This window comes from Netta rufina, assembly GCF_964035555.1.
Source record: "Netta rufina genome assembly, chromosome: 3".
In the NCBI taxonomy this organism is placed as follows: Eukaryota; Metazoa; Chordata; class Aves; order Anseriformes; family Anatidae; genus Netta; species Netta rufina.
Window position 1 is genome coordinate 49,866,465 of NC_140125.1, and position 24,583 is coordinate 49,891,047.

Below are 24,583 nucleotides of genomic sequence, written 5' to 3' on the forward strand. Positions count from 1 at the left end.
TTCATTTCATGTCCTTGCCCACTATTTAGCACAGTGTGGTTATTAGCTCAAAGGAAGCTTTCAGCTCAACTTTAATATAAATAAAAAGAAATGTTTTATTGCCTTTGCACATCTATATGCAGCACACTTTACATAACCAGGATTTTCAATCACTAAATGGCTCATCCCGACAGCTCCTAGAAATGAAAATAAGTACATGGGGGAAAAAAATAAAAATAAAATAAAACCAACAAACAAACTGTAGCTGGACCTGCAGCTGAAAGATTAAGCTACAAATGGAGATTTCATTTTCCATTTATTATGGGTCAGGTGCAGTATACGTTTGAGGTCCTGATATCACCTAGCACAGACAAGAAATCTGAGGGCACCGGATAAATTGTCTCATCCTCAGCATTTTTCTGCCTGAGTTCAACAGAGGCTCTACATAAGCAGTGAGTGCTCCTGCAAGCTGTGAACACAGGTCAGGCTGTGGGGAACCTTCTACTCTTTGTGAAACTCAGACAAAACTCATCATATCTAGAGTTTAGACCAATCATTCTTCATAGTTTTCAAATCCAGATCTGTAAGGTACATATGCAAAAGCACTTTCTGTCTCCATTTCTCTTTGCTTTGATAAAATGAAAAGAAGCTTCCTATAATATACAATATGTAGCAGAATACAGTGCCTTTGCAAATATAGTATAGTTAAGGGTTAATTACATTACACTTTTTCCCACATTACTTAACATGCTTTGGGGAGAGTGGGAAAATTCCACTAAACATCAGTCGTTGTCTAGCACTGAATTGCCCATCCTGTATCATTTAATCTGTCAGAAAATAAAATGATCCTTGTAATTTTCTTGTTATTTCATGATCTTTGTAATGAAAATTACAAGGCTACTTATTACAGAGAGAATATAGTGCTCTTTGAGGAATATTTATTCTTCAGAAGATGAAAAGGAAGGGACCAATGGTAGTTTATTTTGTTCTTTCTGTTTGTTTGCTATCTTGGTATTTTGTTTGTTCAGCTTTTAGTTGTTCATTTTCATGTGTTAGTTCCCAATTATCAGGTTTTTATCTATTTTGTTTTCTTGCCTAATACCTCATGCCACAGTTTAAAGAGTCCTAACTCCTTGGAGATTGTGTAGGTGTTCTTGCAGTCTTGTGCAATTACTACGTACTGTCAGGAGGTGCGAAGCAGGCTGACCCTGGGGTGGCAGTGAGCCTGGCTGTGCCAAACCATACCATGCCAATGGGACACATCCTGTGGGGTCAGCCATGGCCCTGCAATCACTGGCAAGTCCCAGTGCAGGGGCAAGCTAACTTGCCAGGAAAGCAAGTTAGATATACAGGATCCAGGTTGATGGGGTGCATGACTATGGCCTAGACTTGGCTACAACACTTCAGCAAAGCTCAAGAGCAAGGATGGAGTAAAAAGATTATTTGTACAGAGCTGTCAGCGTGACACTACTAGCTTCTTTGAACACTTTCCAGTAAGGCTTCTTAAGAAACAGGGGTGGCATCACCTAGAATTTACAAGGGTAAAGGGCAAGCCAGATGGCACTGGTCTCTCATCTGCTACTTTTCACCTGCTACTACTTTGAATCCTTTCTGGATGGTCCTCTGGAAATAACATCTGAGCAGTTAGTAGAAGAATGAAGAATGTAGAATGTAATAGGAAGAGACAATGACAAAATGTTATTTCTCTATTATAAAGCAAGAACGCACCCTGTTCTCCACTGACCAGGTGCAGTTTTGGTTATTGCATCTCAAAAAGAATGTGCTAACTCTTAATTAAAACATTGGATGACAAAGGTGAGTGTGGAATGGTTTCTGTACATTGAGATACTTATTTTTGTTCTGGCAAGGGACATCTCAACGAATACGTGATGGAGATTTCTAAAATCATGAGAAGATCAAAATCATGCAGAAGATCAAAAGATCAATGGGGATTTTAACATTCTTATGTATCTAGAAATACACATAAAATTATGAGGCAGCAGGTGTAAAAGAAACAGAGGAAGCTTACCCACAGTGACTTTAAACTGGGGAACATATTGCTTGAGGATACTGTAGAGACCAAAAGTATTCAGGCTTACAAAAGTGCCTAGATATATTAATGGAAGAGTCCCAGGAGCTGCTAGGTAAGAGGATCCTCTATCTCAGGACATCCCTAAACTACAGTCTGCAGGTAAGGGTAGTATACAGAGATATTTAACTCTTTTTCTTGTTTCTTTTGCTTTTCTCATATTCTGCTATTGGCCTGTGCCAGACCCAGGAGTGAGATGGATCTTTTGTTAGGTCCCATACATTTTTTCAGGTATAGTACTTACTGTTTGCTCCAGCTTCTCCCAGACCAAAGATATCTTTTCTTTCCCTGAAGAAGGAGAAGGAAGCAGGGCTGGATGATTTCTACCTTCCGTGCATTGTGGATCTCAGTGTCACATCTGTGTCACAAGTGTGTGTTATGTCCAGCCTGTATTGTGGAGGGCACAATTTGATCCAGTCTTTTTTAGCTCTTTCTGACCTCTCAAAGATTATTTTCCCAGCTTTTTCTAGCAGACAGTAATGCTAAGTTCTACAAAAGAGCAACAGTTCTACAATATTGTCAAGCCTATTATTTTTGTGGCCAACACAGACGGATTAGTGAGAGCTAACTTTGAAGGTATCTAGCTTTTCAACTATTTGGATGGAGGATTGGCTTAGCTAGGGAAAAAAAAAAAAAAAAAAAAGGCAATTATTTTTAACACTGGGTTTCTTCTTTATCTAATGTGCAGTTTTCTGAAATACTGCTGTGTCTTTTATCAAGAAATAGAGGCTAGCTGGCTTGGAAAATCTAAGATAAGGAGTCTCTGAGGCAGGAGTAATTGGTTGTGGTAGATTGGGCCAAATTAGAACAGTGCTCAGCACCGTACTCAAATTGTTTACTGTAGTGTGTACATGCCACTTATTTCAGCCATTTCCATCATGTTTTCCTTTGTCTCTACTTATTTATTTATCTATTTAATATTGAAATAGTTGTTGACATTATCTTACTTTCCTACATGAGACTCTCCTGAACAACAAAGGCACAAAGTATTAGCCTGAAACATAAAAATGTCACGTCCTCTAAGATTATGCACAGTCTGTCTTTAAATGTTAGCATTAACCTTCAGTTCAGTTGTATCTGTAGACACAAGACTGAAAAAATGCAAACTGACACTGTGGTGTATTTTTTTATTGCAAATATTTATGTTTGTCTTCAGATCGTATTTTCCAGGTGCAGAAAGAAGTTAGGAAACTATTATTAGAGTTGTTGAAGAGTCAGTTGATTAAGCACCTGTCACCTGAATCAGTTTTATATCACAGCTCTTCTAATTCCATGGTCGTTGCACACACAAAAAATATCATTGTACCTTTCACATGTTTTGTAAGTTGATTTGTTACTATCCCAGTGAAGGTAGATATAGTCCTAATGATCTCAAGTGTGTAGTGTTCCCACAACCCACTCTCCATCAAATTCCAAAAGTTAGAAGAAGTAAAAATAAAACTAGATAATGCTTCATAAAAGAGAAAGAAAAGGAGAGAAAGAGAGAGAAGGGAGATGTGCATACTCATACCAAAGAATTCACTAGAGCGAAGTTAACTTTTGCACTCAATGATGCAGCCTGCTTGATGGCAGCCACACTGTTGTCTCTTTTACAATGACTGCAACAGGTGGGGGCAGAATTAGAATGGGAAAATGAGTAAAAAACTTGTTGCATGGATGTAACATCAACGTGTCACAAGTTAAGCAAGGCATACTTCTTGGCGTAACCGGTAAGGCAGGGAAAAGCTCTCTAAATAGAAAGTCACAGTTAGCTGTGGAAGCAGAGATAGGAAAATGATCAGTGACAGCAATCTGTAGCCAAGCATCAAAAATCCTGCTTTGCTCTTTTTTCTCTCTTCCCCTGTTTCCCTCAATAGACATCCATCAAACTGCAATAGGATTTCTGCTGGCCAGTTGGTGTCTTGTAAATTGACAAGAGACAGGAGAATCACTTTGCCCGGAATCCCTGCTAAATTGCATGAAAACAGGATTTATGCTGCATGTAAACTGTGTAAATCCAGTCAGCTTTTAAGTGGAAACCAATTTTGTAGTGTGTAAGTATCATTGATTTGTTAATCTGACAATTTTTTTAAACAAGCTGATGCGGATTAGCCAGTTCTGATTGTATGTCTCCTACAAGTCATTTGAGTGCTGGATAGCTTCTTGACCAAAGCACTAGAAATTAACCTTTGAGGCCCCTTCCTATAAATAAATTATTGATCCTTAAAAAAGAATCAGATAGTCTTGTTAAATATAGTTTTCTGTAGCCTGAGTCTAAATCCTGCCATACAGAATCATTTATCATAACTGGCGATCTTTTTTCCTGAAGCAGACAGGAGCTGAGCTACAATAGAAAGTAAATCCTACAGGAATTGGTACAGAAGAGCAGTATGAAGAATTTCCAGCTGATTTGATGGTTAAGGGATGTTTAGTTTCCCCTCCAAATAATTCTAAGGGCTTTTAGCTTTTATGCATACTTTTATTCAGTCATCCTCAGTCAGGAAAAAAATGTCTCTGAAATTTCACGCATGGTGGTATTCTGGAGCTAGGCATCTTTGTAGAAGGAATGAATTTCTGATCCATGACATAACAGACACAAGTGGAAAATACATAGCAAGCAACATAATACTGAAAGGTAGAAGTGATACAGAGTTCAGTACTTAACATATAAATGACTGCTCAGAAGTACTCTACAGAAAAAATGGTTAACATGGTGTCAGAAGGTAAGTATACACATGGTGAGACCTAGTGTTGTTATTTTTTACAACTGCAACTCAATGATCTACTGAAATGAAGCAAAGTCAAGTGAGCATTTTAATGACCTGAGGAAAGAAAAAAATCTGAACCTCAAGTTTCAATAACTTGAGTTTCTATTTTGCAAAAGGAAAGAAAAAAGTGAGGAGATTATTGCCTGAGCTTCTGGGGATTAGGGAGACAGAGAGAGGGCAAGGGATAGAGGGGATTCCAGGGGTGACACCTTTTCTGACTTGGTTTATCAGGCTGCTTCAGTGTTTGCATCAAGGTCAGAGATGCTCCAGTGTCTAGGTCAGCATTCACAGTGCCAAGCTATGTGAATCTAGAATCCTACCAGTTTTGTTGTTGTTGTTGTTGTTTTTTCCTGATTGGAAATGAATGATACAGCCATACCTGTACCAAGGGGAGGAAAAAAAAGACATAACCCAAGAGACCCTCTGCAGCTGAGCTCTGTACCCTCTTAGTTTCACACTTGCAGTTAGTAAAATAGGAGATGTTTATTCTGCATTCTGGCTCACAGCTTAGATACAGTGCACTGTTGAAATAATACAGATAAAAAGTGTAGCAGAGGGGGAAAAATGTGCGTGATCTAGATATGGGACCAGTAATTCAAATATTAGGGGAAATACTGTCATATAGATTGTCTAATTCAATGAAAATATACCAGAGTTCTGTCATAAGGGAAGTATAAGAAGAGAGTTTAAAAAAAGTCAGATAAGACCACCTACTTACAAGGCATAGTATATCTCTGTTTAAGGTGGTAAAGATAAAAAATGCATGCTGTTGCTCTGGATTAACTCAGAAGTTATTTGTGGCCATGTAAGTAAAGACTAGAAGGAGTATCCTCCAGTGTGGTGTGGCAGCTGTTCTGTACTAAATTGCTAGCATAATCTCATGAAATTGCTTGCACTAATTCACTTCAGCATGCCGATGAGCCTGTGATGGCATAACACAGCTATGGGGGTTTTGTCCTTCCCTCTACGTAGCAGCATATCCATCTTCCCTCATGTTCCTAGTCCACTGCAGCCATTGATCTTGGGGTAGATTGTAACACCCTTGGACATCTGATGGCCACAGAGTGAGAACAGCGGCCTTTGAGCTACCATAAGATCACAATGGGGCCTATCCATCGTGACAGCACCCAGCTGGCAGAAAAGGACCTAGCAAGGATTGTGTTCTCTCCTTATGAGAGGGACAAAATCCAGTCAATTCGTGTATTAGCATGGTGACTAGCGAGAACAGAGTATTTTTCAATATTTTGCAGAACTGTGTGAGTATTTAAAAATAGATATTCTTCTACCAGGTAGAAATTGTTCAGCATTCCTTTGCTGGTATTAGTGTGCTGGTTTTATCCCTTGTGATTAAAATGTTTATCCCTCTTGATGGAAAAAAAAAAAAAAAAAAAAAAAAAAAAAAACACTGGACTGGACTTCAGCTGTACAGTAAAAATGATCTTTTTTTTTTTTTTTTTTTTTGCTTTTCTCAGTATTTTTGAAGTGTTGCAGAAAGAGAGACGGATGTTAAAGTGTTTTGTTTATTTCATAGGCAAATAATAAGTTGTGTGTCATAAAAATGGATTGGCCATCTTTGATGTTCATTGACAGATCCACAGCAAAGCATTCTTTATGAGAAAACACTGCATTGCTAATAAAGTGATCCCAACAGCCGAGCTTGTGCTGCTTAATTTGTTTCCATGGAGTGATATTATAATTCTGACATACTGAAAAATTGCCTCACAGAGACTCATATTGCATTTGTTGCTGAGTGCATGTTTGATATAACATTTGTTATTGTGGTGCTTGGGGTGTCTTCAGAGGAGTAATATTCTAAATGAACCTGGCTGTATTATCCCTTTAACGTAGAAAGGAATTTTGCATTAAATTTTCAGCTCATTTCAAATGTGTTTTGCCAGCTATTGGTCTGCTCAAGAATAGGGCCAGTATATCAATATAATATCAGAAAAATCCTTAACTCTCTATCTTTGGGGAAGCTCTCAGGTCATTCCAATTCTTTTTTGTTAGACAAACAGACAGCGTGAACCCCTGTATTTATGCCTGCCTGTCAGATTTTTTCACAGTAGAAACACGAATGACTCTAATGCAGGATTAATATGTCTCACACAATGTTATTAGGATTAGAATTAGACCTGACTAGAGAGTGACTTTTTTTTTTCTTTTTTCCTGTATATAAATTTAGATTTTATTCCACACCGTCTTTTGCACTCACAGGAACACGCTACCTCTTATTTAGAGTGAATATTGAAAAGCGTATGTATTTGTCTGGATTTGCACAGACAAAAATGAGAGCTGCTTATACCCCCCCCTCTGGGGACTTCTGTGTTCTGAGCTGCCAGTAAAATGTAAAAAGATTGTACTATGATGTCCTATTAGACCTCAAGACTGGAAGGACAGTTTGTCTTGAACACAGGCATTTTTCATAATTGTGTTGCCTGCAGGGTTACCACCTGCCCTAATTTGATCTGATTAAGGTAAAATGCAAAACCATCCTCATTTCAGAAGTGGAACTTTGCCATATTCCATCACAGAGAGCAGTAAGATGTGCATGCATGTATTGCTGGTGCTGAGGAGAAGAAAAATACTACAATTAGGTAACAATTAAAATTTCAACTCTGTTACAAGACTGCAGGTCACTTTTAGACAATTGCTTCATTCTTAAATATTCTTGAAATGATTTTCTGTCATGAAAACACTACAAAAGAGAGAAAATCATAACCATTTCTCCAGATACGTTTGTTCTGTTCAGTGAGACATAATATATTCCACAGCTTTTTAGAATTCTCATTTGGTTGGATGGGTTTATTGTCCACGAACATTTATTTTTAGAGTAGCCTGGGCTTGCCTTGTAGTCTGAGTCATTTATGTAGCAATTTAAATATTTGTCTAAGCTCTCAGAGACAAGCTGATGTTGAAGTCTTATAAATGCTGCACAGAGTAAAGGAATAGCATTTTTTATATAGCGTTTGTAGAGTATGACGCCATATCCCTGGGAAAATAAAAAGAAATCCAAAAGTAGCAAGCGAAGGCATTGCTGTTTCTGGGTCACCAAATATTGTTTGCCATTCTTCTTTCTCTGGTAGTAATTTTGTGCATGCTTATGCATTTGTAAGAGAATGATATCTACATGTGCTCATCTTGTATTTACTGTCAGATATATTTTGAGCTTGGCATATTTATTTTCCTCTACAGTGGACAGAAAATGACCTTTAAAAATAGCATTTTAATATCATTTAACACTATTTAGTAATTAGAAGATGGAAAGCTGTGTTTGTTCTCTGGCATCTGGCCACAACTTTCTGGATGGTACAATGGCTTATTCTACATTAGTATATATACATTATTCTTATTCTACATTAGTGTATATAATAACTCACTTGGTAAAATATGAGTGAGAGGGAAATTTACTGCAGTGAGAACTGCTGAAACTGTTCTTTCTATCTGTCATTCCCCAAATTATAGGAAGACAGTTTTCTTATTTCAACTTTTAAGGGAGAATAGAAGAAATATTTACTCTCCAAGTCTGATTCTCAGCACTAGGGCTTTACAATATACTTCGATTATCAAGCTATCAGCTGGAAAATGCCTGGGTGAACATTGGTTTAATTTCAGCTTAGAAACCTTTTAGTATTTTCTGTATTGCACCTGTTTAATTCTGGCATTCAGGATTGACAGTCTTTTCAAGACTTGCCCTTCAGCAGCTGGCAAATGGAATTTTTCAAGTTTATTTTTTTCTTTTTTTTTTTTTCTTCTTTGTGTTGACTTTTATTCAGGAATAGTTGGGTTTTCCCTGAGAAGACAATATCCTATCTTATAAAGTCTATACCACATGCTGAAAGCTCCTGACCTCTCACTTGCCTTCTTAAAAGGAAGGATCATCATCAAAGGCCAGTGCCAGCATGAAGGTGGGAATTTGAGAGAACAGAGTTTGCTTTGGAGATTTCAACTACTTTTTGAATAAAAGATGAGAAAACCTTTCATGAATTGAGCTGATTGAGCTAAAAACCTAGTATATCAAGACTGAAGAGTTCCTTTCAGCCCAGATCTCTACAATGAGATTTCTACTACTAAGGTTTATATGGCAGAAGGTATTTTGCTTTCCAAAAGGAGTTTAGAGCAGCTCTGTTGTATCTCAACTAAAAGAAAAAAATCTCCTGGGTTATATTAGTAGCCTTAGACTTGTTGATTTTCTGACTCTTTGATGTTCTGAAGAAATTGTAGGAGTAACTTTTGCTAGTTAAGTAGCATAAAAAAAAAAAAAAATTAAAGAAAGAGAAAAAAAAATATATGTTGCTTCTTTAAATTTTACTTCAGTTTGATAAAAGACAGTATTTGTGTTAAAAGAAGGAAGTCTGCTTCCTTTTCTGGAGCTGCTGTCTTTGAACAGCAAAGGTCCTTGTTCAGTTTCTCATTACAGATAGATAGAATGGATTTTGTTTTGTTGCACAAGTTTAGTATTGACTCACCGCCTTCACAGAGAATTGCATGAATGAATTTATGCCTATAATTTAAATTGGAAAATTGAACAACCAGATGGTACAGACTATTAGTTAAATAAGTTTGCACTGTCACATGGTCACCATGAAGTCAGTCTCTTGTGCAACACTGAATTTCCTTCTCAGGAAATTCTGCCCCTTGAATGGACTCTTTTGACAGTTTATCATATAGTGGCAGAACATACACTGAAAACTGCCAAAGATAGCAATCACTGGCATGCTGGTGTTATGCAGCTCAGTACAATTGAAGGTTTGAATGCTGATGTGAGCAAACATTGCTTGTTCGAGTCTGGTTTAAGTATTGTCTTACGCAAAAAGCAAACAAGCAAGCAGGTTCTAAACTGAAGTGGTCAATATTCCTGCTGATATTTTCTGCTGTAAAGATTTAAAGAAAGACTCTGGGAGGAAATGGCTAATGTGGTTCATTACTTTTAGTCATTTGGCTTTAAAGCATCATTAAAAAAACAGTGAGTAGTAGCACGGTAAAAGCCAGAGCCCTATGCAGTGTGAGGAACCCAGGCCAACAAAAATCTCTCTAATCCATCTGAGATGCTCTACCAGTAGTCAAACTTTATGTGATCCTTTCTGATCTGTGTTGCAGTTGTTGTGCAAATTTTTTTTGCACAAGAACTTCAGGAGAGCAAGAATAGTTTTTGCATCTCCAGATGATTTGAAATTAAGAAACACATACAAACAAAAATGTAGCCTATTCAGCTGGGCAAATACCATCTCTCATATCTGTCAGATTTTCTGTCTTGACAATCAAGTTTTCATTAAATATTCTTGAACATTAGCTTTACTAACCATTTTGATGACAAAATAAAGTATCAATCTTTTTGTTGAATTCTACTATTGGAAAAGCCAGTGAGTACAAAAGAAAATGACCATAATACTGTGACAGGACTATTAATCAGGAGAAAAGGATATTTAATTCTTAAATAATTAAAAAAAAAAAAGAAAAAAAAAAAAAGCAAGCAAGTAGATTTCTTTTTGCACATTAAGCTTTACAAATGGGGGAACTTGATCTTTTATTGTGCCTTTATTGGCACACAGTCTTTTTAGAAAAGTATTACATTTCATTTAATTTTTTTACTAGTGTGAACACATGTAAGCACCATTGACTTAACTGTTACTATGCTAGTTTGTTTGAGCTGAAGTGCTCTACCTAGTTTTACAGAGACTTCAAAAGACCTATTAAGAAAGATTTTCACCATGTTGACCCATGGGTATGTGAAGTCAAATGCAAGTATCACTTGTTGTGCCCTCTAATTTAAGATCACCCAGTGGCAGAGCTGAGCTTTATAAACTAAATACATGCTTGTTGACATCAAAAAGGCAGGAGTCGATTTTCATTTCTTTTAAAAATATCTCCATATATATATATATATACATTATTTATTTTTTTCTGAATGAATCTATATTATTTAAATACTAACTCTTTTCAGGTGCACATTCATTTTACCCTGCTGTCTACTTATCTAAATTACTGTACAGAAAAATATAATCTGGAAACTGATGTTATCAAAATGGCATGAGCACAATCAAAGAACCCCATGTAATTTTTTACCGCAGTTTTTTGTTTTTAATGTTATTTCTTTCACCAACTGTAACGTGAACAGTATCAGATATTTGGGTATTAAAGGGTGGTCTCCAGATTAGTCTCTGCAGTCAACAGTGTATTTACAAAAAAAAAAAAAATCATCCGATGCTTTAGTGTGTCCAACAGTCTGAATGATTCTTGTAGCATTTTGAGATATTTCTATAGCTAAGACATATTATACTGCCTGAGAAGAGTTCTAATTCCTGTTGGTAAGCACATATTTAGGCAAGGAAACAACCACTGTCCATCCATTGAAGCAAAAGTCATTTAGTTTTCTTTCTTGGGGAAAAATGTTCCATGAGTGCACCCATCCCAATCACAATAGATCATCAAAATAGGTATGAGAAGGAAAAATGTGAGTGGACCCAAAGTCATGGGTCTGTGAATTTCAGTTTGACAATGGTGTTCAAATACATGATCAACACAGAGAATTCAGAAGGTAGATAAATAAGACATTTTGTTAATAATACATCAAAAGGTAAACCTAGAGATTACAAGCTGATTTCAGGAGAGGGTCCTGAGCCAGACTAGTGATTTTATGATTAATGCTGGTTAGCAACAATTTATCCTATAGATAAAGTTGTGAGCCCACATGAAAACAATGCATTTTAAGACCTGAAAATGTAAGGCTTAGTCCTGGAGATGACATATTATTCACAGAACAGTTTTGTCACCTTCCTTTCTTTAAAAATTAAACCTTTTTTATACAAAAGATGATACCCAAGCTTTAAGTTTGGTTACACACAAAAATGATCTAGATAACACTTAAAAAAAAAAGCCAGTGGCTTACTATTTTAAGAAAGTATTGCTCATTGAGATTGTTAAATAACAATATAACAATATAATAATAATATAATAAATAAATAAATAAATAAAAGGTCTGGAAAATGGTTATAATGACACATTTTTGAGGATTTAGAAGACATTTCTATACCTTTCATGATGCACAAGCAATGTTCCAAATATAGGCTTATGTGCTTATGTTCTGTAAACTATGTACTTGATATCCTGTGAAATATTTTTCACTTTTTAGTAAAATATTTGTGCATTCCAGACAATCTCCTTAGTTTTGTATTTGTTCATGTTCACATAACTTCAAAAATGAGAAAAGGTCACTTGCAACATCCAGCCATTTAATTAACACAAATGCAATGAAGTCACTTCATCCTTTGAAATCATTTTCTGTTCCCAATGAGAGTGGCAGAACTGTCACCAGCATGGGATTGCTTTTCTCTGGAAGAGACACTGATAATATAAAGGTTTTTTTTCCACCTATATTCCAATTAGTTGAACAGGTTGGAAGAGACTGGGAAAATGAGAGAACAAGCAAATGCACACTAATCATAGGATTTCAAAGCCAGTGAGTCTTTTTTGTGTTGTGTGAAAGTCTCTCCTGACTCCCTCTTCACATTACCCACTTACCATTGCTGCTACTGTCACTCACAGTGCAGGGCTGGGGCACTTTTTGTTGGTCTGCTCGCCTCTTACTGAGCAGAGCTGGCTGTGCTGTGTTGTACTTTGCACATGGGGTCAGAGCCATCATGTCCCACTACAGCTAGGTGCTGGCCTGGGGCTGTGCTCTGGAAGGAGTCCTTTTATAACAAGCACCTCTGAGCTGCAGGCTTCCCTCGTTACCTTCCCTTGCTGTGCACACACAAGAGGCCACGGGACACATCCCTGATCACTGTTATAGTGCAAGCACTTAGAGTGCTTAGAGTGCTGCTTTCTCAAACATTTAGAACATATGCTTTTTTGAATTGGAAGCATTATTCATATTTATGCTTGTCAAACACAGTGTTTGTTCAGAGCAGTCAGAAAAACAGACACACATCCATGAATTTTCGAAGCATGAAGTGGTTATTCTCATGTATTTGAAATATTTTTCAGTTTCAAGCTTGGTTTAGTAATTAGCACTGTGGAAAGACATCCTTTGAAGGACACTGATAGATATGCTTATAGGGTTGTGTTCGGAGCTCACAAAAGGGTGCGTACTTTTTAGAATTAACAAGTGTTAAAGCAGGCATAAATTTTAAGTGAGAAAAATTGAAGTTATAAAAGTTCATAATATAAGTGCTCAGTTTAGTTCAAGGAGCTAAACATTCTAGGAAAACCTATATGCTTAAAATGAAGAATGTGCAGAAATTATTTGGATTGGAGTCACTGGGTGGAATTAATGTTATCTAACCTTAAAAATCTAAGAGTCAGTCATATCTCTTACCTAGTTGCCTGAGACTCCACAATCAAGGGACAGAAATGATACCTCCTTTGGGTCTATCTCAGACAAGGTAAATTACCCTTTGAAGGTTTATTTTTCCTTCTATTGACTAAAAAGGAATCGTGAAACGAATATATCAACCCTCAATAACTATTATTTATATGCTCAAATGCAGTAAAGTGAATCTCACTGAACTTTCCCATTTGGGGAAAGATGAAACTTCACAAGTAAAGAAGGAAATAATGCTACACACCTATGGTAGAAGCTACAACGTAGGGCATAATCCTACAGGAAAGGTGTATCTACTTGTAATTACAGTTAATGAAGACACTGTGTCTGTGGAGAAAGTTCACCCCTGGAGGTGAAAAATAATGAATTTATGATCAACATGCACTTCAGTTTGGTGCAGCTTGTCTGTTTCTCTTCTTGGGAATGTATATAGTTCAGAATTTCTTACTGCCTGGGTGCTGTGAGGGCCTGTGGGGTGTTGAGGCTGCTCATGGATCAGTCAGGGTAGGGCCTGGCTGCTTGTCCTGTCCCCTTGTCCCCCCAGGAGCTCAGGGACAGCCCTAGCCCTGGTACTGGGCACTTCCATGGGGACAGGGATGGGCTGAGGCCAGGCTGGGGCAGGACTGTGGGGAGCTGGAGCCTGACCTTGTTGCAGTCTTGCTGGGGCTGGGGCTGGTGGCCCTGGGCTGTTGTGGGGTCTTGGGCCAGGGGCCAGGCAGAGACAGGAAGGGCTGGAGGTGCCAGTGCTTACATGGTCTGTTAGTATTTGTATTTGTAACAGCAGTCATTTTTTGCTTTTACTTCACCAGGATATGCAATATTAAAGGGTTGATTTAAGTTTTCCGCTGTCTTCTTACTGGAGAACATGTCATGCGAAGTGATAATTTTAAGTAAAAACAAAAACAGAAGGTAATTCTGTTTGAGAAAAAATATGTGAAGATTAAATTGTAATTAAATTGGTGGTCATTGGAATCATGGTTTAATTACAAGTGTAGATGAAAATGTGTGTTGAGAGCAGTTCAAATCAGAGGATATATGATGCTAGGTAACATTAAGCTAGCCTTCTTAAATTTTTAAAATTTGTGGTTCTTTTTGTTTGTTTGTTTATTCTTCTCATGGAGATACATTTGCTTATAGGAACAGATTAAAAATATCTTTACATCTTTATGAAAAGAATACCACAATGTAATTTTTAAATGTACAGTTATAATTTTTTGTAATTTTAAGTATACCTATCATTCATAAGTGCATCATTTGGAGTGAAATAATAATGCAATGTGGGAATCAAGCAACAATAACATGATTAAAACAAATAATCTGGGACTGATAGAACATTTAAAAATATATATATGCTTAAATTTAATTTAAGCGAAAAATTAAAGCTTAAATAAACCAAAGATATTGCTTGCAGTGGTTTTATAAAGCTGCCGGTGCTTTGAACTGGGTATCGTCCTCTCATGACTTGGTTGAACCTAGACTTAGGCTCATTCCTAAACCATCACATTAAATTTATTGGTCTTATTCCTCTAGGTTCAATATACTTAAGTCAGAGGAAAAAGCGGTATATAAAATAAATAAATAAATAAATAAAGATTTGGGTAAATTGTATAGTTCTTGCACCTTGTTCCTCTTCCACAGCAGACAAAGACCTGTAACAACCATTGTGGGCAAGAACATATGAAACACAGAGGTTTGAATGTCAGTTAAAAGAGTGATATAATAAGCCCTTTAGCTGTCATTTTATCATTCTACAGATATCCTCAATCCCAAGTTTTGGCTACTGATTAAAGGCAATTAATTGTGCATGCCTTTGGGTCATTTACTTGTAACACTCTTATGTATAATTGTTGTTGACTTGTCTATTTAAATGTTCCTATGTTTTGGCCTATGTATGTTGAAATTTCTTGTATGTTTGTGGTTTTTTTTTCAAATAATAATTGGGAAAGCAGAAATGGAAGGTTTCAGTAATTGTTGAGGCTATCATATATAAGGATTTCTGTTCTACAAAGGCAATAAAAATTAATCCTCAAAGTAGTTTCCACAAAACAGCATAAATCTATAAAGTGTGGATTATTTATTTCACGTGGCAAGTGCAAGTTGCAAATCAGAGTCTTAGAAAATACATTTTTCTTTTAAGATTTTGTGTGCACAGTTTGTCAGTGCTGTGCTTAATTTGTAGTAATTTTCAGGTTTCCAGGTATGTTTGGATATGCATGTATAAGTTGACAAATATATGGGTATTTTTGCAGGTGTCATGGAAAGTGGTTCTTAATGCTCTTCAACAGAATATGTATTTTCTCTTTTTATTTATGGAATGATAATTTGTTTCTAGTTACAATGCAAGAACTTAGTACCAACCAAGACTTTTTTCAAAGCTCACAGGTATTTGGTAAAAATAGGTCACAGTGTTAGAGCATGGTTTACAAAGGTCTGCTTACAGACCTGGGAAAAATAAAAATAAAAATAATAAATAAATAAATAAATAAATAAGTAGAAATAGGAAATATCAGAAATACATCCAGGAATATCCAAAAAGAAGGGAAGATGTTTTTATCTTACTTCTTTTATCATTTTACATGTGTCTTCATTATTTCCATTTTTTTTCCTCCAACTGTTGTTTGATCATTGCTCTGAAAGGACAGAAAAATTGTTAGTGTCTGTCAATATAATTTGATATCACATGCATTTGACTTTTCTGAACTGATTGTTGCTGGGGTGCAACTTGCCAGCAATGACATGATTTTTAAGTTATATCTCTTCTTTGCTAGTGACTTCAGGATCTCTTGTGTAATCATCTTCTGAGATCCAGTCTGGACTATCAAAAGGTTGAAAACTGGATTGGGCAAGTGTGATAAATAGGTTATAGAAATACTCAGTTGGGAAGAGGGTACATCAGTAGATAACCAGTAACACTGATAATAAACATATATATGTATGCTAATATATGTTTTACACAACTTTTAACAAAGATTCTTGGTTCCAAAGTGTTAACAGTCTCTATCATGGAAAAAAGAAAAGATACAGGTAAACAGCTCACATAAGGATGATTACATAATTGTGCAAGAAGAGGGCAAAATGAGATGGACTTCTGGGAGAAATAGACATTTGAAAAATACAATTTCAAGGAGAGCAGGAAGAAAAAAAAATCTTGCTAGGCAAGAAAAGGAATTCCCATCTTAAGGAATTTAATGAACAACAAAATGGGAAAGATAAGAGAGGAAAAAGACTGGTTGAAGAAGAAGCAATAGAGACTGAAAGAAGCCGTGAAAAACAAAAAGTTTAGCCATTGTTAGAAAGTTAGCATCTGTTGTAGATTAGCATACAGTACTATATAAAATCAGTTATCCTCAATGGTTAGAAATTCCTGTAGCAGCGTACAAGTGTACAATCAATGCCGATATTTCAGTAAAAGTGACATAAAGAAAAATTTGTAATAATTACACAGGATCTTGAGGGTAGGAGAGAGGAACTGTATTTTAGGCAGTGATTTCTGGTCTAAAACACAGAGAGTTCAACTGCTCTGGGCTACAAGTCAGGCCAAGATCAAGAATTTAGTGAGACAGAGCAGTTGATACATTTGGGGTTTGGATGAAGTGGGAGATGGAGATGGAAATCCCACTAAAAATGGATAGAAGAATAATGCTAGAAGTAGTAAGGATGGCTTGGTGATGAAGTTATGCTGATGGTGCATTCTCCGTATGTAGCTCCTCTGAATGGAGATAGAATATTTACCAGTGAAAATTTGTTTAGAATACCATTTAAATCAGCTTGCTAGGCATAAGAAGTTATACCATTGAAAGACTTGTACTACTACAAATGTGTCTAAACCAGTATTTTTGCCTTTTTAGTTATGTTGCTTGCAAGTATAAAGGTTTGACCCTTTGTATCCCTAACACAGCTATGCCAGCAGGAGTTGTAAATGTAGGCCATGCCTCATTGCCTTTGAGTGAAGCCACAGTGCTAACAGAGATTTCCTGACAACTGTCTCCAAATTCATTTACATCTTTTTAATAGGAGTCATTAAGGGTGAGAGGTAACCATTTGTAGTTACATCAGCAGAAAAACAGGTTGATAAAAATCTTAGTTCTTCCCATGTTCTGAGGAGAACTCTGCTTTTAATCACTTTTAAGGAAGTTTCTCTGTTCACAAGCAGATGCTTCAATTTGCGGTAAGAAGAATAAAGCCCAGATTGCTTTCACAGTCTGCATTTTTATCCCTTGCCAGACGTGAGTCTAGTAGTGTACAAAACTGAGTTGCATGCTTGGATTTCATCACCAGGAAGGTAACCACAGTCTGAACAGGTCAGCAAAGTGTGTAGCATCTAGCAAGACATATTTTCATTCTGGCTGGTACGGATGTGAAAGGCTGTAACCATTGAACATTAAACTGATTGCAAAGTTCTGGCAAATCTCTCTTCTGCATGTGTAGTTGGTTTGTGTATCGCACCTGTGGGTGACAACTACATCTGTGTGAAATGGATTATGTAGGTGACAGCCAAAAGTAAAGTGATCTGTGGAGCCTGCAGAGCCTGTGAAATCCTTCAGGGAACTGGAAAAAGCCTATACAATGCTTAGAGATGAGTCCAAACCTGGTGTGTAAATCAGAATTCAGCTTTGGGCAGCTCCAAGGTTTTGATGTAAGAACCTCTTTTAACAGGCTTGTTGGCTTACACTAAGGGGCTGGCGTTATCTGGCAGACAGTGCTGCCCTTTTCATCTTGCTTTTGATTCTAGTCCTTTGGGGAAAGGGCTAAAATATACGGAATATAACCTTTCCGAGCATTCTTGGTAGCGTGCTCTGAAATGTGAAGGGATTATTTGATGGATGGTTTTCAACATTCTGGTGCCCGCAGAACCATGGCTTATCTTCCTAATCTTCTAAATCTAATGTAATCTGTACATTATATCCTCTCTACGTCTATGTATTTTATAGCTGAAACCACACTGGCAGGGAACTCTAAAGTGCCCGTTTTTGTTTCTTTCCAACAGCTGGCTGTCCAGATTCCTTGATTAAAGAGCTTCATCACTTCAGGATTCTGGGAGAAGAACAGGTGAGTTAGCATCTTAAAGTCAGTATCTTAATGTCATGAAAGATAGACACTAATGAGACAGTTTTGTCTCTCTCCAGGGATTCAAAGTGTGTCTCATGAACCCCAGTGACCTGAAATGTGGGGGAAAAAACACACGGGAGATATATGTGATATTTTTTTTTCATTCTATCCATCAGCCTTGACAGGTTATTAATTGGTACATCTGCTACCTGCCACAGCTTTTCGGCTTTGGACTACAGCAGTTAACAGGCTCTCTAAAGCAGCAGATAGACAAACAATCTGACTAAGGGCCTGATATTTACAGCTACTTGATATCCATCTCTTTTCGTGGCCTCCGGTCTCTTTTAAAAGTATGTTTCTCATTCATCATGATATCTGTGCTTTGCACTGACAAAACTGTTTCTATGGAGGGATCTTATGAAGCATGTGAGGTATGCTTTACCACACTCACAAGATGGTCATAGTTACTATTTTATTAATAATTAAATTGATGTACAGAGATATTGAGAAAATAGCCTTAAATGTCGAGAGGCAAGTTGAATTTTTAAATACCCAGTGCTTCTGAAATTCAAGTTGTCCTTGCCTCAAGTATCTTCCCTAATGTGTGGGTTATGAAGCCCAGCTGCCTAACATAGAATTGCTGTGGGTACTGGGGACCAAGGACCTGAAAGGTCAGCATTAGTGTGCTTGTGCTGTATATCAGAATATTTGCATCTGTTAATGAACCTAGCTCCAAGGGACTTGCACAAAGATATGTGAAGACTGTGATAGGAGAAAGTCCTTAAATGTTAATTTGAAGTATGATCACTTAGGTGTTAGAGCAGATTATATTGTCTAGTACACCCTGTTGCTCCACCTTTCTATTTCACTATCCTTCAGGCATATTTTTCTTACATGTAGGACTGCTGGTACATTTTCTAGATTTCCAGTTTTCCTCCACCAGTCTCCCACTTCAGTTGTTAAAAAAAATCAAATGCATAAGTCCTCAGGAGCTCAGCGTCTCAACAAGAAAGCAGCATGTAGGGGAATGTGGGAGGATTTGTCTGACAGAAATGGAAAAAAAAGAAAACCAGGTAGGCCAGAGGAAAGACTGGAAGCAGGAATCTGATGAGACTGAGGATTCAGGAAGGAGAAATAAAATAAATTAAGACTGGGATTGATGGGACTGCAAGACTGGTGAGAACCAGCTGACAAATGGAGGGCAGAGGAAGATGAAGCTTGGAACCCTGGAGACTGGACTGGCTGGTCAAATATGGTAGAAGTAGAAACCAGAGTGGTAGGGATAAGAGTCTGACAAGAAGCTGGGACCAAGAACTGTAAGGACAAGGTAAAGAAACTTGCTGGAAGGGACTGGTAAATAAAAGAAGATCTGTGTTTAATGGCCTGCCCAAGGGGGTGAACATAAATGGGCTAGGAGGAGAGGGAGCAAAGCAGAGATTTGAAGATGAATTAGAAACAGATAAACCAAGAGACAGTAGGAGTGAGAGGGCTGAACCAGGCAAAATTTGTTAGCTCTGCTGGTAGAGGTCCAAGAATGGACTTGTAGATCCCAGCTTTGATAATAACCACTGGCAGAGCAACAGAATTTAATTGATGAAGTTTATCTTGTGTTGTTTTTTTGTGTTTTTTTTTTTTTTTTGCTTGTTTGTTTGTTTGTTTGTTTGTTTTTTCCTGTTTCCTTTTTAGAAAAGGAAGTGGTAGACATAAAAATGAAGACTAAAACAGCTGAGTGCCCATCAAGAATTCAGACATTAGGAAATGTCAGACTTAAGATTGCCTTTGTAATCTGAATGCTTTCTTTCTTTATTCCACTCACCTACATCTTTACATTAAGAAAGTATTAAATTATACAGTCATTTATGTGATCTTCAAAGGTGAGATGATGTAAACCACAAGGAACTTTAAAGGAAAAGGGAGTTAATTTCTGTCCAATAATAAGAGAAGTCTTTAACAAAGTGGAGGAGTTTGATGAATAAAGCCTTGCTATGAAGTACTATATTTTTGCCATTCTGAATATTTTTTGCATTTTTACTGACTTTTGTTGTGAAATTACTCCTCTTTGTAGTGCCTACACCTAAACAGATGAGAAATGTTTGCCACTATGCATTAGGAGCATAAAACTATGCAGATGGAAAGTTGTTCTACAAAATGGATCTGACCTATAAAAATTTGTCTTTCTCTGAAACTAGCTACACTAACAGGTTATTCGGAAACAATGATTATCATTACAGTCTTAATAAATGTCTTTGCAACTAGTGAGCATTACCATGCAACTAGTGAGCATTACCATGCCACTTGAATTATTCCGTGAGCAGACAAAAGCATGAAACGATTTTGCAATTATATTCTCTCCCCACAAAAGTTTTGTTGCCATGAGAGATGACCACAGTAGCCCTTGTTTGAAATTAACATGCAGTTTCACAGTTAGGGAGAAGTTGGTGCAAAAACAAGGTAAAAAATAATAATAAAATACATCTTAATGAATTTTGGGTAAAGTCCTTATTTGTATGACTATCTAATTATTTCTCATATGTGTTTAGTTATGCATTTGCTTTTCAAAAAAATTTAATGTCTTTTTCTGTTATCATTCATTCTAGTTAGAAGAAAAATCATAATTAATTATGACCCTGTTTTATTCAGACTAATTAAAATTTCAGCATTATTAGTCTACATATATTTTCTTCAAATCCAACCAACAGTCAAGAAATAATAGGGCCACATTACTGCTACATGTCCAAACTTGATTTATTTTTAAAATGCTTGTGTATTTAAGTCCAGATTATAAAAGCAGAATGGACTATTGTGATAATCTTTTCTGATCTCCTTTAGAATCCACATTACATGACTTTCTTGTATTAATTCTTGTTTAAACTGGAGTATATTGCTGAGAAAAACATCCATTATTTGTTTACAAATCACTTACAAACATTAAATCCTATTATACCTTTCAGTAGTGAAAAACAAAAAATTCCCAGCATCTTTTCTTTCTGCCATTCTACAGCACCAGCACCGCTATTCCTCAATGTCTAAACCCTTTAAATTTCAAATTCCTTCTGTTCTATCACAAGGTAATAAGTGATCATCATACAAACAAATAAACTCAAACCTATGAATGTGACTCAGAAAGAACTACCACATGCCCCTAAAACAGAACTAAAAAATCACTTTTACAGCAAAAGGCAGCCAGTTTCTGTCAGCTAAATATCTGTCCAATAGAATGAAGGAACCTTTTAGTCTGAAATGGACATAGTCAGTGTAGGTCCTCATAGGTTCCAGTTAAAGCAGTCTTAGAGAAGTCTGCTTCTTCAACTCTCTAACCGCTTCACTTCATAGGTACCTTGAGATACATTAAGGATTGGGATGAAAGATTTATTAACTGGGGAACTATTGAAAAAAAGCACAATATAAGAAAGTTACAGTCTTCTGCAGTAGCCAATTTTGTTGTTTTTTACCAACAAAATTTCAGTCAAATTAAAGTCAATCAACTGTTTCTAATACAAAGGAGTGATCTCCACCATGTCTTTACTGCATATTTGTTTCTTGTATATATTGAGCATATATAATTTTTATTGATGTCATGAAGAGATAAAGGTGCTGAGAAGCTTATACAATCAAACCTATCTGCCTACCTATCTGTCTATCCAAATAAACTGTTTCTTTATCTAAATGTAAGCACTGAAGGAAAACTGAGAAAAAAAGGCTTTATATTTAACTTGAAATGTGAAGAGTTGTTGATTAATCTAATATTTGCTAAAAGTTCCATGATAATAAAACTGTTGTCCAAATAGTCTAAAATCTCAGTAGTCTCAAGGACATGTAAATTTCCCATGCCTCCCATTTCCTCAGGTATGTGCAGTACAGGACATTCATTATTGCTAGAAAGTCTATCTTTTAAGGTTTAATTGGTGGCATCAATATAGTTTTTAAAGAGGGAATTATGTTTAGACTTTATGGAAAGAGGTAATCATACTCTATGTGATGAAATAGAAGAGTACAAGACCCACTGGTACATGATACACATTTTGGATACCTAATTTACTGCATAAAATTGGCTTCCAAAGTAATTGCTTTAAAATGCAACACAAATACGTTTAGCAACAGATTGCTACCCCACTTGATACTTGGTACTTTGAAAAGGTGCCAAAGAGTATGACCTAGAAAAGTCTCCAAAGGTAAGCTACTTCTGGAGCTGGTGAAAATGAAAGGGCTTCTTCACGTCTTGGATCTTTATTCTTTTCCCAGTTTCTAGTTTCCTACAGTATTATATGAGTGGAAAAGATGCAGTAAATGTTCAGACAGCAGCTTTGACTGGTGTGTTTTGTAACACCTTTTAACAGACAATACCAGTGCACGAAAGTCTGCATAAGGCAAAGAGACTTTCCTGGCCATGCAGCCTCAGGAAGGGGAAAACCTGAAGCCTTCTAACTGGCCTTAGCTCTGTTACGCTTTTTCTTGCAATTCAGTCTCACTATTCCTAATCCATAATTTCCCCCTAGCAAAATGGATGCAGTCCAACCTGCTGTCTAACCGCTTCACTTCATAGGTACCTTGAGATACATTAAGGATTGGGATGAAAGATTTATTAACTGGGGAACTATTGAAAAAAAGCACAATATAAGAAAGTTACAGTCTTCTGCAGTAGCCATTTGCCATGTCAGGCTTGCTGCTGCTGCAAGTAAACACAAATGATTCTATGAGTCGTGATCGTACAAGCTGCTAACAAAAATATGTTAAAGATGCCGCAAATATGGGCTCTGTCCAAATGCAGTGTAAGGCAGGTAATTCAACAAGCCAGTTCCAGAGACAGCAGAGAGAACACTTTAGTTCAGACCTTAGCACTATAGTGTACCCACATAGCAAGTGAACTCTTACGGAGTCTTGTAATGACTCTCTGAGAAACTTCCCTCTTCTCCCCAAAGTGATAAAAAAAACTACCCTTGTTTAATTGTTTAAATGGAATATTGTGATTCATGAATAAAATTGCAGCTACATCTAAAAGCTGGAAGGGAAAACAATTGCAAAAGCAGTGTGCTGCTATACCTGAGTGCCCCCAACAGGTCACAGAACAGATGAAGCAGATGACATGCTAGTGGCAAGAAAAGAAGCTGCAAAGTAATGTATAGCTATGCTTCTCTGCTATATCATCTGCTCTGACAACTTTGCAGAATGTATTGGCCAGTTTCTTGATATTTTGACAGGGGAATGATCAATTTTAACAGATCTCTCCTATCAGCTGTTACAGCAGCTCATAGCACTGCTCACTTTTTCTTCAGAAATGTTGTGGGTGTTTATATCCCTGGAATCAGAGCAAGCTGGCATGGAGACAATTTTTTTCCCTCTCTCTCTCTCTCTCTTCTTTTTTTTTTCTTTTTTTTTTTTCTTTTTTTTTTTTTTCACATTTCCTTGTAAGTTGGGCGAAACTTAGGCAAAGGAATAGACTGTTTTGAAAATCTGTAGATGCACATTCCCATGTTTATCAAACGTGGTGAGGGATTGTACTAGCTTTTGCTGTGACCTTAGGAGATATGAGAATCTAGTACTAAAAGAATGCAATGTGGACAAAATTGCATAACGTTAATTTGGGTTTTGTAACGAATTTGCAATATGTGTGTGTGGCTAGGAGAAGGTTCTAATGATTTTTTTGCATGCAGTATTTGCTGGAGGATCTTTTTTTAAATATGTGTTACAGATTATTAGTGTAAAGTCATTCTTGAATTAGTTGATGTGATATCTACCCATTCAAGAAAAAGTAACATCACGTGAGAGTTCTAATTTATCAGCTGAGTTTAATGCTGGAAAATGCCAAATGTGGTCAACAAAATGTTTCTGAAATAATTGTGGGTGAAGAATTTTTGGAAGCTATGTGTGAAAGTATCAGACACCTCTCAGTAATTCACATACAGTTAAAAAAAAAAAATCACTGAATAATTTCTCCAGTTCATAATTACTAAAGCAAAGCTGTTTTGTAATTATTCTTAAGTCTGTGTGAGAAGACTTTCCTACAGCTCAGTGCTTTCCCACTTAACTTCAGCTACCATCTCAATGCGAATGATGCATCTCTCCATTTCTTCAAATTTTCTGTTCAATGTCTGTCCGTCCTAATTGGCTCACTTTTTGGTTTTGTCATCACTATCCTATCACTCCCTAAAACTGAAGTACTGCGTTTAGCTTCTGATGTTCTTTACATTCTTTACACCTTCTTTTTATATGGCTGGAACTACACAACAATACATTGCAGTCTTGCAATTTCATATGACCAGTGATTTGACTCCCTTCTCTTTACATGCTATATCTGCTTTTCATGTCTTCTAGCCCTCTTCTTTTCTAACTTCAGAGGTAACTAAAATCCATGTGAGTTCCTCAGCTTTGCCTCTTCTGAGTTACCAGGACTTCATTCTC

General features: G+C 36.7%; 1 protein-coding gene across 1 annotated transcript in view; it reads left to right on the forward strand.

The window, feature by feature from the left end:
• PRKN (parkin RBR E3 ubiquitin protein ligase) overlaps window positions 1–24,583 on the forward strand; it is a gene marked incomplete at its 5' end in the record, with an annotated part of 618,384 nt that overhangs the window by 470,248 nt on the left and 123,553 nt on the right. The window contains one exon of the mRNA XM_084284418.1: window positions 18,123–18,184. Within this exon, the coding sequence (XP_084140544.1) occupies window positions 18,123–18,184 (62 nt within the window). The remainder of the gene's footprint in view (window positions 1–18,122; window positions 18,185–24,583) is intronic.